Below are 14,954 nucleotides of genomic sequence, written 5' to 3'. Positions count from 1 at the left end.
TTTTTGTCAATTTCTGGAAATGAAAGTGAACTCTTAACACTATTTTATATGAAAATATTTTCAGTCACAAGTACACATTTACAGTATTTGCTGGACTGGCCTGATCCTAAACCACTGCAGCTAAAGGATTTATATAGACACACATATATAAATACATATATACACATATATACAGTATATACTCATATTACATAACATTTTACTGGATTTCCCCAGTCTGGGATAAATAAATGTCATGTATATATACACTGTATATACGTATATGACATATATATGTACAGTATGTGTGTGTGTAGTATATATATGTATAACACACATATATGCATACAACATATATATATACACATATATACTGTACATATACGTATATATACACACATATATACTGTACATACATACTGGTCAACACAAATGCTGGAGCAGAACTTCGGTTTCTGAAACATGCATTTACTCTTTTTCCATGTAACCTTCTACGTGCATCCAGAACCATCCGTGGCTGCAGACTGAGACACAAGAAGAAGCCACAGGCTTCTAGGCTGACTGCAATGAAGCGACAGACGCAGAGCGGTCCAGAAGAAACCTCCTCCTATCTGCAGTCAGCTGAAGCTGCCATCTGGACAGGAAAGAGGAAAGACTGACCACAAGTCTTCCTCTAGTGAGATTACCAGTAACAGCACATCAGACTCACTCCTCTCCACCAGAACAAGACACACTTGTCCTTGTCTTTGTTTAAAAGATGTGTGTGTGTGTGTGTGTGTGTGGAGGAGGACATGATCACAGAAGATTTGTTTTAGACATTACACGGAGACCGTGTGATGTTTGAAGGACAAATGTTGTTCAACATCCACTTTTGTCTTTTACGTTTCCTGAGTAAATAACATTTTTAGAGCGGGTTTCGAACTCGCAGCTCTTGGTCTGATTACATGCTGCATGTCCTCAGTGTTAAAACACCTCCCAAACACATTCCACTGAGTGTACAGTATTTACTGATTTGACACACTGAGTGTACAGTATTTACTGATTTGTTTTTTTCCTCTGACTGCCAAGTGTTAAATGTAAATGTGAAACCGTACAGAAACACTGAAGGAGAGAGAGGAGAGAGGGGAGAGGAGGTAGGAGGCTAAATTAGTAATTTACAGTGGAGTTGAGATAACACAGACATGCTGGCTTTGCTCATATCGCTCTTTGCGAGCAGAATGTTTCACACTTTTCTTCACACTTTGCCTCTGTATCTGTGACCAAGGTGTTAATGACGCTTTTTACATTTTAAAAACTGTTTGATTATCCTGGGTCATAAGAGAATGAAAACGAGTGGACAAAATGACAATGGCTTCACCAGATAAAAAAATGTATTTTGAAAAAAAAGTATTTAACATTAGGTCACTGTGGCCAGTACTGGACAAAGAGTAAAGTTAAAATGAGGAATGCTAAAAAGATGAAAAGACAAATGTTTGTCTGGAAGTAGATGTTAGCAAAAAGAAAAATGATGACGTAGCTCAAGACATAAAAGACAAATGTTTGTCTGGAAGTAGAGAGAAAGAAAATGACGACGTAGCTCAAGACACTTACGTACATTCATACAAACATTCATACATAAATACACAGTATATACATATATGCATATACAAGATATCTATATATATTGTATATGCATACTGTATATAATGTATAATATATGTATACATATATATATTCTCTCACGTTTGCACCAGGACTTGATTGTGAGTAAGAAGCTCATGCAGCCAATAGATTTTTTCTTCTCTCTCTCTCTCTCTCACTCACACACACACACACAGAGGCAGTTGTTTCTCTTATTCTAAGCTAATCTGTGCGGTGACCTTGGGGTCAGCACACAGACTTGACTGTTTGAATAAACCGTCTGGCTAATGTAAAGTACAGAAACTGTAAAACAGTCATCGCTGACATCACTGCCGACAGAGTCAGACTGTGTTTCCTGAGCATTAGAACTGGTTTGTTAACAGTGTGTGATCAGGCTGTGAAACCAACCAGGCCGTCCTCCGATACAGAACAAATCTCAGTGTGTTTGGATGAAGAGGAGGAGGAGGAACGTTCTTATCTGTTTGTGTGACTTTAAAGTGGACATAATACATCTGTGACCTTTCCTGACTTTTACAAAACAAATATCCAGAAGATCTCTCTGGGAACAGAACTCTGGCCAAGTCACTTGAACTGGTCATCCTCAAGAATCCACTGACACACCCAGTTCACTCTCTTTATTCTGAATTATGTGCGTGTTTCTGGTGCAGCTATACTTATAGGGGACATATTTTTGTAAACAATCTTTCTCTCTTTTCTTCTGCAACCTTTTGCCCCGACCCCTCACTTTGTGAACAACAACGAGCTCTGCCTCTAACTTTACAGCAGTACAACACACACAAAAAGGCTCTCGATACATTTATTATTTTACGGCTGGGCGACTTAACGCGTTATTAACGCATTCAGTCATTAATTCATTTACGGAGACAATTATTTTATCGTGTGCTAACGCGCTTTTTTATAAATTATTTCTAATAGAGCGGCGTTTACTTTATAAAAGTCCGTGCGTTACTGGTGCCGCGCTCACAGAAACCGGAAAAGAAAACTGACGTTTCACAAAACCTCGCCCCCATACGGCCATTGTCCAATCACACATCCTAGCAGCCGTTACTATATAAACAAAGTGTATAAAGCCTGACCGGTGAAGCGGTGTTCCTACCTGGTGAACTGGTTTAATCCAGAAGGTATAGTGAAGAGTTCGTCCATGTTTCTGTGAACACCCATGATGCAACACTCCCAACATTCCCTCTGACATCCGGTCACATACGGCTAGTAACCGTATAAACATGGTCATTTACCCAGTTCAGCTCGACCTGTTCTTGCCTGTGCCAATATTTTACTATATTTTCCCGCCACAATATTTACCATAACGACAGACGTGATGTCTCTTCCGGTCACGGCGCCGCTCAGCCACTCGGGTCCCCAGTCTCCAACTCGGCTCCCGGGTCACCTCAGGTTTTTCATGGGGCGGTCTCCCTGGGGTCTCAACAGCGCCAACAGCTAACGCTGGTGTAACACCCGCATTACTGTTAGCCCTGCGGAGCGATAACACCGGCACCGGTTTAGTTTACACCGGTGAGACAGTCGGTGTAAACTAAACTTCATTCTACAAAGATACAAAGAAAAGCACTTAAAAGAAAACAACAACACAAATACAAGCGAGGTTGGTTAAAGGTAAACAAATACGGCAAATTAAAACCCTGCGTGAAACCAAAATATTGCACAACATTGTGTTTTTACTCGGTGATTAAGTTAAATCACTGGTACCTCGACAAGTCCCCAACTGTCGAAATAAACATAATAATAATAATAATTCTAAATTAAAAAAAACTCTGAGACTCTGGTATCCTCACCTACATCCTTTACGGGTTCTCAGTGACCCTGACTTCCAGTGACAAAGCTGAGCCATGCACTCTGTCAGTGAATTGAAAAGGTAAAAGGCTGCCAGCGGAAGAGAGGGGGGCAACCCCCCCCCCCCCCCCCCCCTGCTGTGAATGCACCACAGCAGGCTTCCTCTTACTTCAAGAGCAGACTCTCTCTGTATGTCTCTCTCTCTCCCTCTCTCTTTCTGTTTATCTCTCTGAAAGGCCAGGACACTGAGGAAGCTGCTCCACAGTCACCGCTGCATCACAGTAATCTGTGAAGACAGACAACAGTTAAACATCCAGTTACTGCATCCGTTTGGAACAAAGTGTTTCCTGTCAGAGAACGAGGGAAGAGAGGGTGAAATACACACCATTTCTGTATGCATCGTCCTCTTTACTGGTCCTTCAGCTGGTTCTTCAGCTGGTCCTGCTGCATTTCTGAGGCTGTTCTTAAATTCAAGGTTCTAAACAAGGGGTGCATGGAGCTACTTTGGGCAAAGGATTTACAGTGGTTTTCCTGCAACCACCAGGACCAGGTTTCTACCTGGTTTGGGGTCATGTTCTGGTTGGCACCAGAACAGAAAAAAAATATTAATTCATATTTTAGCAGTTACTCATTTCCAGGAGAGTTGGAGCCAATGGGGGCGGGGCTACACCCTGGAAAGGAGAACTGTAGAGAGATAGTACAAATGCATAATCCAGTTAAGGTTAGAATTTATTTTGTCTTAGTGACAAAAGACCCTTGAAAACCAAAAGTAAAACCTCTCTAAACCACAGATTTGAGGATCAAAGCCAAAGTCAGGAAACTTAACAAAATAACATTTCTCAAAAACTGGAGGACCAGATCCTCAGCCAAGTACTTTAGAAAGCAGCTTTGAATCAAAGTGAGAATATAATGTTGTTTTTCTTGTGCTCGAAGGAAACAGTTGAGGCTTCAGAAATTCTTCAGATTCTGTTGTGGGTCAGGGTTTTCCACTTGGCTGCTCCGCAGTGATGCATCGGAGACCAGCAGCCCTCAGATCCCTCCGAAATGAAAGCTTGACAGGGTTTTTTCCCCCTCTAAACTAACAACAAAAAAGTACAGAGTTGGGTAATTTTCACAGCAATGACTTCTGGGATTGACTCCAGATCCCCGCACAACAGCGGGAGCGTAGGGGGGAATCTGGAGATATTTTTATTCACATTTTGCCCCTGAACATATGGAGCACATCACAAATGCCTGACAATGTGTGGAAATTACCCCCCCACCCCCCAGGGGCCCGAGCAGAAACAGTTACTATAAGTCAGTTTGGATGTTTTCCACATGAATGTTTGTTTATCTTGTTACGTACGACTAAGTTCAAGGCTTCTATTAACCAGGATGAAAACACAGTAGAAGAAGGAGGTTGTAATCTGAGGATACGTTTGAATCCTGGTCATGACTCTCCTCCACTCCTCAGAGACAGGAACAAAGTGCAGCCCCAACTGCTTCTGTCAGGGTTAGTCACTGTTTCGGTTGGCATGAGTCAGAATACTTCCATCCATCCATCCATTTTTGTCCACTTATCCATTACCGGGTCGCGGGGGCAGCAGTTGCCACCCAAATCACACTGCACCGTGATAACCGCCCCTGAACCTTCCTTCGATCTTGCCCAGGAGGTGAACCCTGGGGTTCCACACCAATGACAGAGACATTGCCTCTGGGCCAAAGCACCACTTAGAACACTTCAAAAATAATAATAAAAGAATTCTTATTGTTTGCACACTGCTGCACTGGTCGTAATTAACATCCTTCACCTCTTATTTAATTGAAAATAAGTTTGACCAGCGGTGATGAGTTCACTTCACTTCCATGGATAAAATACCTGAGCAAATTAAAGGTAATTCTTTCATTTTTGCCCAAGTCAGAGACTTCAGCTATTTTTAGGAACACCTTTGTTCCATATGTGAGCTGCTGTCTACAGACCTAGTGTCAGATGTCGTAACCTGAACTTGGCATTTTTTTGCAGAAAGCTACTTCCCCAATTTGAAAGGTCAGGAAAGACAAAAACCCCCCAGCTCTTCGTCTTTGCTTTATCATGTCCTGTACACAGCACCAAACCCAGGAACATGATGACTGAACATTTCACCAACCTCACCACTGAGACACAACTCCTGATATCACACAAAAATATTCTGTTTTTACTAGACATCTACAGGAGTCAAACACCACGCTCCTCTACCAGTGTTTACATTTACATTTTTACAAGCTTCAAAGACGAGCATGTTTGCCAAGGGCGCCATCTGCTGGAAAGAGCTCAGCTGTAGTATAATAAATTAAATGTAAAATAACCTACTGAACACTGATACTGTGAAGGAACAGCCGAGCTTCATCACACCTGCGCTCAGTTCACTCAATCAGAAAGACCATCAACAATTGGAATCGAACTCATGACCCTTTGGTTGTAAGGCAGGAGCACAAACTACTTCAAGTGTACAGTCTTTGCTGCAGTACAGAAACTTTGCTTGTTGTATAACTAGATATGAAAATCACTAGCTTTTGCTGTAAGACAAGCTAACGGCCAACAACTACTGCCACCTTTTGGCCAAAGAATGTTTATCTGGAGAAATGTAACTTCGTCATACAGTCAATTTGAGGCCAGAACGCAGGTTACAGTACACACACACGTTTAGGAACCACATCATCAGAGAAGTCTGTTCAGAACCAGTATTTAAGGCTGGGAATCACTGCACAAGGGAAAAAAAAAAAGCAGTGATAATGTTCAGTTCACTTTATTTACAAAACAAACAAATTGGACGACAACTCATTTATAATGTGACAAATAGAAGAGGATGACGATGTGACGGTGAAGTGAAAACAGTGATTTAACACAAATTAAACAGTGTCACCATGTGTGGACTAATGTTAATATTATATTTATTATATGTTATGACTAAAAGATAAAGATCAGAACCAGCACTAATGTATAGAATCAAGACAATAATTCAACCTAGTAACAATCATAATGACTGTATTTTATATATTAATTCATCCAGTAAATTAGCAGGAATAGAAACATTTTTTTCTCTCACAGACTGAAACGACTCTGATGTGGTTCAAAGTGTGGCTCACAGCTTGGCTCTTAGTAATGTTAAAAAAGTGTTCTGTGATGTTCATTCAGGTTCTTACTCAGTGATCTGGAGCCGCTCCTGTGTGACTGGCATCAGCATCTGGAATATTAACACACAGTTTCACCTCAAGGTTTGGTTTTCAGATCTAAAGACAGACTCAAGACTGGACACGGAGCTCGGCCTGTGACGATGACTAACTCTGCTGGACAATATATTGTCCAGAAATTAACTAATATTATCAACATTATTCTGAGGCCAACTTAACCACAGACGTAACCATAACATAATAATAAAGGTCAAACATTTTCTTTAAGATTTTCAAATATCGCAGGGTACCTGAATATTTTTTTGCCTGTCGGGTTATTCTATTACAAAGTTATGAAGCTTTTGCCTCGTAGCGAACTACACTTTCTAAGACTCGCACCATTTTGTGTTGTTCTGTTTGTATCGACTTTGTCGACCAATCACCTCAGTGAGTGTTGACTGTGGGGACGAAGGCTCTTCATCTCCAGCTTCAGTTTTTCAGTGTTCAGTGCCTTTTTGTTTCCACCACACTGGCTCTTCAGTGTGTGTTTGTGTGTGTATTCTAGTGGCCCCACCTCCCCCCACAAAGAGTGGAGGACTGACAGAGGGTTCACTCCACTCAGTCCTCTGCCTCTTTGGAGGCAGGAGACGAAGACAAACATGGAAATATGTTGAGGCTGTGAAACCTTTGTTTTCATTTACTGTGCAATCAATGGATTTATTGATTATTGTCCCAGGCCCACATGGAGTCTCAGCAGGATATCAATACTCACATTTGAGCCAGACACGGCAGCGTTAACCGTGGTGCCACCTGCTGTAGGTTCCAACCGGGACTTCAGCCTCAGTTCCTCTGAAACACTGGACACGGTCCGTACACTGGGGAGAGGGACAATCTGGATGAGTTTCCTTAAACAGCAGTGATCGGATCTTTTCCACCGACGTTACCACATTTTAAAAAAAGTTAAAAAAAATAAAACACCTGCTGAAGTGAGTGGAGTCCATGGACAGATTTTTCCGGCACAGAATTCCTCCAGTGCTGTAGCGGGAGGAGGAGTTCCTGGTGGGAGCACAGTAACCTGCAGCAGCAGAGTGTGGACGAGGACTGCCCCCTGTGGCCACAGAGGAAGTGGACTGGTGCAGAGACTCCAGGTCGTCCAGGGACTCGTACCTGCAAACAAGTGACTGAGGTTTTTGTTATGGTACAAAAAAGTAAACATCTGAATTTTATTATCATATATTTATATAACATTTATAACCAAAGTGTAAACTGTTTGTTTTAAGAAATAAACTTTGCCTTAAGTTTTCAAACAAACTACTATAAAGCACAAGGTTCAACAAGAGGTTCCACAGGGAGTCAAAAAACTTTTCTAAAAGAAAAAAGTCAGAAGGAAACTCAGGAAACAGATTTTATTTTATTAAAAGAACAAAGACAGAACCCAGAACCCACCTCTTCAGGGGAGAACCGACACAGATGGGTTCTTTGTAGAAGCTGCTGCTGCGCTGACGTATCCAGCTGTTGTCAGTCAGCAGCTGCGTCCTCTTCTTCATCTCCTCCAGGATCTGCTGTCTCTCCTTCTCAGCCTTGGACAGACTCTGACCTTTTCTTCTCCATTGCTCACCTTGACCACAGGGTAAACATTTTTAGTCTAGTTCTAAACCCAAACAATACAGAGCGTCATTAAAAAGATGAGGAACTCACCTTTTATCTGTCGGTGACAGTCGGCCAACGCTGGGGTGGACAGAGATTTGGCCCTTCAAGACAGAACAGAGAGTCCATGTTACTGAAAAAATCTAATAATTTTAGAACATGAGGGTTCCCAAAGTGGGGGGCGCAGAGCTACAGCGGATTTTCTTTATGTAAAACACTTAAAACTGATAATTTCATTGACCAAAGTTCAGCTGAGGTTTGAAGCAAAAGCTGGAAATTTGGGAGGGCAGGGGGAGGCCGGGCCAGACAAATACTTTTAGAAGTACTGTAGTACTCTGTAAGGTTAGGGACCGTGGAGAAGCTGGTGCTCTGACCTGTGTGCAGGCGACAGCTGAGTGAAGCCATAAGAGTCTGCAGCCCTGAGGAACGGCACAGAGAGCATTAGATCCCAGCAAAGACAGCAGAAAGTACCAGACAGAACTGTTGGCAGCAGCAGACGTGAGTCACAGCAACAAGGCAAACATGAGAGGTAGAAGGATTTATGGAGGAAACTGTCTAAAATAACTCCTTTTTACTGAGCAGAGCGGAAAGAAAGAGCAGAGATGATTGTTGCTCATTTTACCATCTTTGTTCAGTGACGCTCTGAACTTCCTGTCTTCTACCGTCCACTGTTGGTCCCACTTGTTTCAGCTCCTTGATGTCAGCGCTCGGCACTTTTCCTTGTCTGTGAGTCAGGGTGTTCACCTGGTCTATGACGGGTCTGCTGGTCTGCTGCGACTACACACAAACACAGATGAAAGTGCAGTAAAGAGGGAAAAATCCTAAAATCTAACGTAAAAAAAAGTTTAATTTTCGAATTGTGTTATGTTTTTAGTTATTGTGTTTTGACTAATCTCTCCACTAGTTGGTGTCTTCACCTCAGAACCGGGTCCAGACCTGACTGTGCTGTTTTAAGTATTTACCACCAAATAAAATCTGTTTTCAGCACAATTTGGCACCCCATCATCTGCTCTTTTGGGTCTATTCTTAAATTTAATTTAATTTTTGAAGTCTAAAGTCTATTAAGGCCCCATCATCTGCTCTTTTGGGTCTATTTTTTAAATTTAATTTAATTTTTAAAGTCTAAAGTCTATTAAGGATCATCATCAAGGATTTTAGCAATATTAAAAATCCATTAAGAGCTATAAAAAAAAAAAAGAAGCGTTAATCACTCTGAAAGTCTACAGCTGATTAGCACAGCCCCCGTGGTGACCAGTATCTAATCAGCACTTTCACTGTTGTTCAGTTATGACTAATGATGAACTGCGTCTTTACCCCTGATGTTGGCCTGCAGCCCACGTTGGCGTCCTGCTGCGCCTGTTTCCACTCGGCCTCCAGCCGTTCCTGATCTCGTTGGTACTGCTCCTACAAAAAACAAAACAGATTTAAACATCTTAACATGGACATTATTAAGAAGTGAACGTCCTCACAGTGGTTCCCAACTTCACCTGTAGAAGGCGCTCCTGCTCTTCCTGCCACTTTTCCTGCCTGCGACGATCCTCCTCGCGGTCCCACGACCAGCTGGAGGAGGAGGGGCTGAGGGAGGGCACCTGGAGCTGCTGACACACGGACAGACTGTAGTCTCTGTTCATTACAAACACAAACACACGGCTGATGTTTTCTGACACGATCTTTGATGAACTTACATCAGATATCGCAGAGCTCGAACCTCCTGTGGGAGAAAAAAAACAATTAAAAATCAACAGTTTAAAATGTAGGTAAACGGAGCAGAATTATCAAAAAAAAAAAGTCAAACAAACACATCAAAACATAAAAGGAAACACAAATGACAAACATTTTCAAAAAAATGTTTAAAGACATTGTTAATTGGAATAAAATTGCTCCCCCTGTTGACCACTGAAACATATCAATCCCACTGAACTCCCCCCAACACTACATTCTCTGCCTGTTTTTATTATTAATACAAACAATGATTTTGTTGTGAGGCGGGAACAGGAACAGCGTTGATAAACGTTGACGTGACGAAGACGAAATAGGATTAAAGTAATTACAGTTTTGGCGCGTTTGGCAGCGATATCAGAAACGTGAAAAGAATCACATGTTGGAGAAGTTCAAGCTGCTGACAGTCACGACTACTGGATAATTTCCTGTGTTGCTGCCATCAGCAGTCCCACTGCCTCCTTCCACAGCTCATGTATAATTTTATTTGAGGTTGCCTTTAATAACAAACATCTTCAGCCAACATCCAAACCATCGTTTGGATGTTGGCTGTTGTTTCCTGTTGAAAAGCTAATTTTGCAGGAAGTTTTTCACCCAACAATTTTCATGAATAAACTTGTTCAAAATTCACTAAATCTTAAAAGTCTGAAGAGTTAGGTATCAGATGAGACTGAGATATTAAAAAGTTTTGACTTCCTGTACCAACACCAGGGTGGGGCAGGACTTTACGTCACCTTCTGCCCAGACCTCAGTGACTCAGGGTGGGTACAAGTTAATGATCCCTGCCCCCTATTTTACCTCAGCAACCCCCTCGTCCCCCAGGAGACACATGCACACCAAACATTTCTGGACGCTTTCTGGACACAAGAACGTGAAAGTGTTAACTTGTGTATGAGTTGGAAACACTACGGTTTTCAGCATTTATTTTTAAAACCGGGAGTCGAATAGAAAATGAGAGTTATAAAATCAAACAAGAATACTCCTCAGTAACAGAGTGTGTGAGTGGAGCAGCAACCATTCATTTTTTTTCCTTTTTCAATTTAACATTTATTTATCCAAAGCTCCATGTTTCTGATGTGGACAGGAGAACTGCTGCAGGACACAGGACTACGCCCCCTCATTGATCACCCCTGGTCCACTACACTCACATGCTCTGGTCAGTACAGATACAGACATCACTGAACACAAAAAAACCCACACATTTACCACACAAGTACACCCATGAGCTGAAGCCTGCAGAGAAAAGCCAGTGCAGAAAATACAGAGAGTTAAAGAACAATTACAAAAAGACAAGTCATCAACCAGAAGAATAACACACAGAAAAGCTTTTTTTTTTTTTTTTTTTTTAATCGCTGTCTGTGCTAAGCAGCAGCCACCAGAGCTTCTTCACAGAGAGCAAATATTAAAACCTAATTGTTACCTGTCTGTTTAAAAAACTCGGCCCTTCTTCTATGATTGGTTTTTGTCATTTTTACATACTCACGTCGGCGATTCGTGTATAAGCCGACCCCCCAAATTAATCCCAAAATGGTGATTTTCACAAAAACGCGCATGTAAGCTGACCATAAAGTTTTTTTCTGTGTGCATCAACAAGGAATTAGAAAATTATCAAGGTAAACACTGTTTAAATAATATAACTATCTCGCCTCTACTTCGCAGATTTTCCCTTTTCGCGTTGGGCCTTGGAACGCAATTACCGCGATAGGAGAGGGACCACTGTATATCAGTGGTACAGTTAAATATATTTCTGACTATTTCTAATTTATAGTCACGATCATGTAAACATAACAGCTCAGTCTTTACCTTCACTTCTGGTGTACGTCTTGTGTCCGTCAGCAACCACAGCATTGTTGTCTTTGTCTGGCATGATCTGTCAAAGTGGAAGAGGAAAAAAAAAAATCCAGTGTACAACTACAGTTTATGAAAAGTGGGTTTTATTTACAACATCACTCACATTGTCCTTCTGCCCACTGCGGTTCACTGAACCGTTGACTAGATGACCCATCAGAACAGGTGCCCGTGTCAGATTGAGTGTCACCCGGTGCTGGCCTGGTTTAATATGATGACCATCGTCGGTGCCACTCCAATCTGACAACAACAACAGCAAGAACCCTGAATGTATGGCTCCATGGTGTGATGTCAGTTTTTCATTAATGAATATATATATATATATATATATATATATATACACACACACACACACCTTTCTGTTATAGTCCATCTTATTACCTGTGTTTCCATAGCGGCGGATGTCCATTATTAGATTTCCTGTTTGCAGAGCAGAACTCATTTTTTCTTCCCACTGCCTGTTGTTCATCAGAGAAACAGCAACGCCATCGACCGTCACGATCTCATCGTCCGCACACAGTTGACAAAGCTCAGCTGGACTTCCTGTTGTCAGAGGGACAGACAGAAGATGGAAAACAAGGAGCGTTTTGGTCACATCAGGACAGAGGCGCTGAGGACCTTCAGGAGTGTCTTTGATTTTTGAGGAATTATACTTTAAGGTACAAAGTCTTTGAAGTTGGTTTCTCCAAACACCTTGGAGAATCAACCACAGAGCCTTCAATCAACCCTTCACCTGCTCAGGTCATCCCAGAGAGACACTATGGTTTGGAGGATCAGGGGTCTGTGGGGACTATCATCAGGTCCAGGACTCTACTGGATCTAATTTTTCTACACAATCCTAGACTTCCTTTATTGTACTGCATTATGGAAGTGCTATCTACCTGTACGTCTCAGCTTCGAGGAAAACATTAATCAGGATCCAATATCAAATTCCCCAAAAACTTGGCCTGAACCCCCACAGAGCTGTTCACTATTTCTAACAGACACTCTTTGAAATTCCATCCCAGTTCAGAGCACCTGCTGCCACCTGCTGGACTAGTGTTTGGCTTCTCTATGACATGGAAATTTATAAAAACAAATCTGCCTTAAATTTTTGCTTAAAAAAAAACAAAACGAAACCTACTGGTACCATGGTACTTGATAAAGAACCCTGGTCAGAGCACAGAGTCATTCTGATTAGCAAGCTGCAGTTCTGGGTTTAGAAAGTAGGCCAGGAGAGCAGGAACTTCCACAGCAGCAGGTAACTGACACCTCTCTTACACTTAATTAAACATTTATGGTTGAGTTTTAAATCACACATGACACATCCAGAACCTGTGGTCCCGTGAAAATGAGCCACATCATCATTTCCTTATGCTCTTCTTCATCATCATCATCAGAGACACTTTTAATTACATTTTTGTTAAACACCAGCTATTCATACATCTGCCTCAGTGCACATTAATCCACTGCACAGCCATGATGATCTGGAGTTCCGACCCACTAACATTTATCTCTTTATTCTGAAACAACAATCATCTGGTTTCTGTTCCAGGGGAAGGAGAAGACAACAACATTTTTTTTATTTCTGTAAGGAGGGGAATACTACAAGAGCACAGAGTAGTATTACCTGCTGTAATGAAGTACATGCAATATCAAATGACCCATGCAGTATACAAATACACAGCCGTACATTCACTGATGCATGTGACAAAATTTCAGCAGCACATAATTAAAAGGTGACCGTCTTACCGGGTTGAATGGAAGTCACTCTCAGTCCGGTGGAGTCCCAGTGAGTCTGGAGACCAAAGTCCGGTCTGCTGCTGGGTCTCAGGCTAATGCTCACCCTCATGTTACTGTGATCCACCTGGAAATACCACAGGTAAAGGTGACACCGTGATCCAGTGTCATGAGGTGAAATCAAAGATGGCTGCAGCACTCTACAGGGTTAGTCCGTGTATTTGGATGTACTTGTATGAAGTGCTTCATTATAGAAGTGTTCATGTATACAGAAGCACACATATATACATGCATACACATGATATATGTAATATATATACGCATACATATCTCATTCATTTACATATAGTTATACACAGACACACAATAACAACATGAATACATTGAAAAATAGTGAATATTTTATCACCTCAACAAAAACGTTCCAGATTAAACCTATTTGGAGTTTGCAGCAAATGAAACAGGTATTTGTCTCGGTGTCAAACTGATGTTTTTTCACTGATTATTTTACATTGGTGCTTCATTAGGCTTGCAATCACTTCCACATTAAACCTTTCTAGACACACAAGGGATAATTAGTGTGTTGGATGTTGCTAGGCTACAGAGATGGTTGCATTCCTGATCACTTGTCCATTAGGGTTCTCTGATGTGGTGTCTGGTTAGGAGATGACATTTAAACGTTTTCATACACTACATGTTCAGACAGACAGGACTGAGTACCTTTGATGAAGGCAGAGTTGAGCTTTTCTTCTGCTGCGACTTCTGATTTGCATAGAATTGCGGTGACGGCTGGTTGTGGTTGTATGGCTGATGGTGACGGATTCCGTTGGCACTGAAAGAAGTCTGGCTGGAGAGCCCAGCATCTCCTCTCTCCTCCTCCATCTGTTCAGTAGCCTTCTGCTTCGTCTCCTCGTCTCTCTCCTCCCTCAGGGAAGCCTGGCTGCACAGATTAGTGGCAGCGGTCTGTCTAGTTAATGAAGATCTGGTGGATTTGGGTAGAGGGTCTTCCTTCTCACAATTCAACAGAACACCATGACTGTAGTCCACCTGGAAGTCAGGAGACGAAAGGTCACAACTCTGGGTCAGGGGTCGGCACGTGTATGACTCAAACAGCAGATGCTGTTGTTAGACAAACTGAAAAAAGCATTAGGTGCAAATCACAGCCGTGGTCACAAGTCTTATCAATGAAAATGGCCGACTTTACTGGAGGTCGTTCAGTCGCACTCACGTTGTACATTCGTGGCAGTGACGTCACCCTCGACGGCCTGGTTCCGTAGGGTTTAGTTGTTACTGTCGATGAGGGACGGGATGAACCTTCGGACCGTCGGAAACCACGTGGAAGGCTGGCTGAGCCAGACCAGGACAAAGTACTGGACAAGTACTTGTGTACTCCTGTGGCCTGTTCCACGGTGCCTTTTTCCTCACCTTGTTCCAAGACGACACCTCCAGAAGAAACAGTTCCAGTAACAGCACCAACAGCAGTT

General features: G+C 42.1%; 1 protein-coding gene across 1 annotated transcript in view; it reads right to left on the bottom strand.

The window, feature by feature from the left end:
• Positions 1–6,160: 6,160 nt before the first annotated feature.
• LOC103378913 (LIM domain only protein 7) overlaps positions 6,161–14,954 on the bottom strand; it is a 22,713-nt gene continuing 13,919 nt past the window's right edge. The window contains exons 15-30 of the mRNA XM_017032330.2: positions 14,699–14,947; positions 14,191–14,517; positions 13,483–13,597; positions 12,133–12,294; positions 11,858–11,991; positions 11,707–11,773; positions 9,870–9,895; positions 9,672–9,779; positions 9,499–9,588; positions 8,807–8,961; positions 8,559–8,603; positions 8,236–8,288; positions 7,984–8,155; positions 7,516–7,704; positions 7,310–7,412; positions 6,161–6,611 (exon numbers count right to left, since the gene is read on the bottom strand). Of these exons, the coding sequence (XP_016887819.2) occupies positions 6,567–6,611; positions 7,310–7,412; positions 7,516–7,704; positions 7,984–8,155; positions 8,236–8,288; positions 8,559–8,603; positions 8,807–8,961; positions 9,499–9,588; positions 9,672–9,779; positions 9,870–9,895; positions 11,707–11,773; positions 11,858–11,991; positions 12,133–12,294; positions 13,483–13,597; positions 14,191–14,517; positions 14,699–14,947 (2,040 nt within the window). The 3' untranslated portion in view covers positions 6,161–6,566. The remainder of the gene's footprint in view (positions 6,612–7,309; positions 7,413–7,515; positions 7,705–7,983; positions 8,156–8,235; positions 8,289–8,558; positions 8,604–8,806; positions 8,962–9,498; positions 9,589–9,671; positions 9,780–9,869; positions 9,896–11,706; positions 11,774–11,857; positions 11,992–12,132; positions 12,295–13,482; positions 13,598–14,190; positions 14,518–14,698; positions 14,948–14,954) is intronic.

Source organism: Cynoglossus semilaevis, chromosome 5 (genome assembly GCF_000523025.1).
Source record: "Cynoglossus semilaevis isolate Cse_v1.0 chromosome 5, Cse_v1.0, whole genome shotgun sequence".
NCBI lineage: Eukaryota > Metazoa > Chordata > Actinopteri > Pleuronectiformes > Cynoglossidae > Cynoglossus > Cynoglossus semilaevis.
The sequence above is the reverse complement of the archived record's forward strand: the minus strand, read 5'-3'. Positions and strand labels throughout refer to the sequence as shown.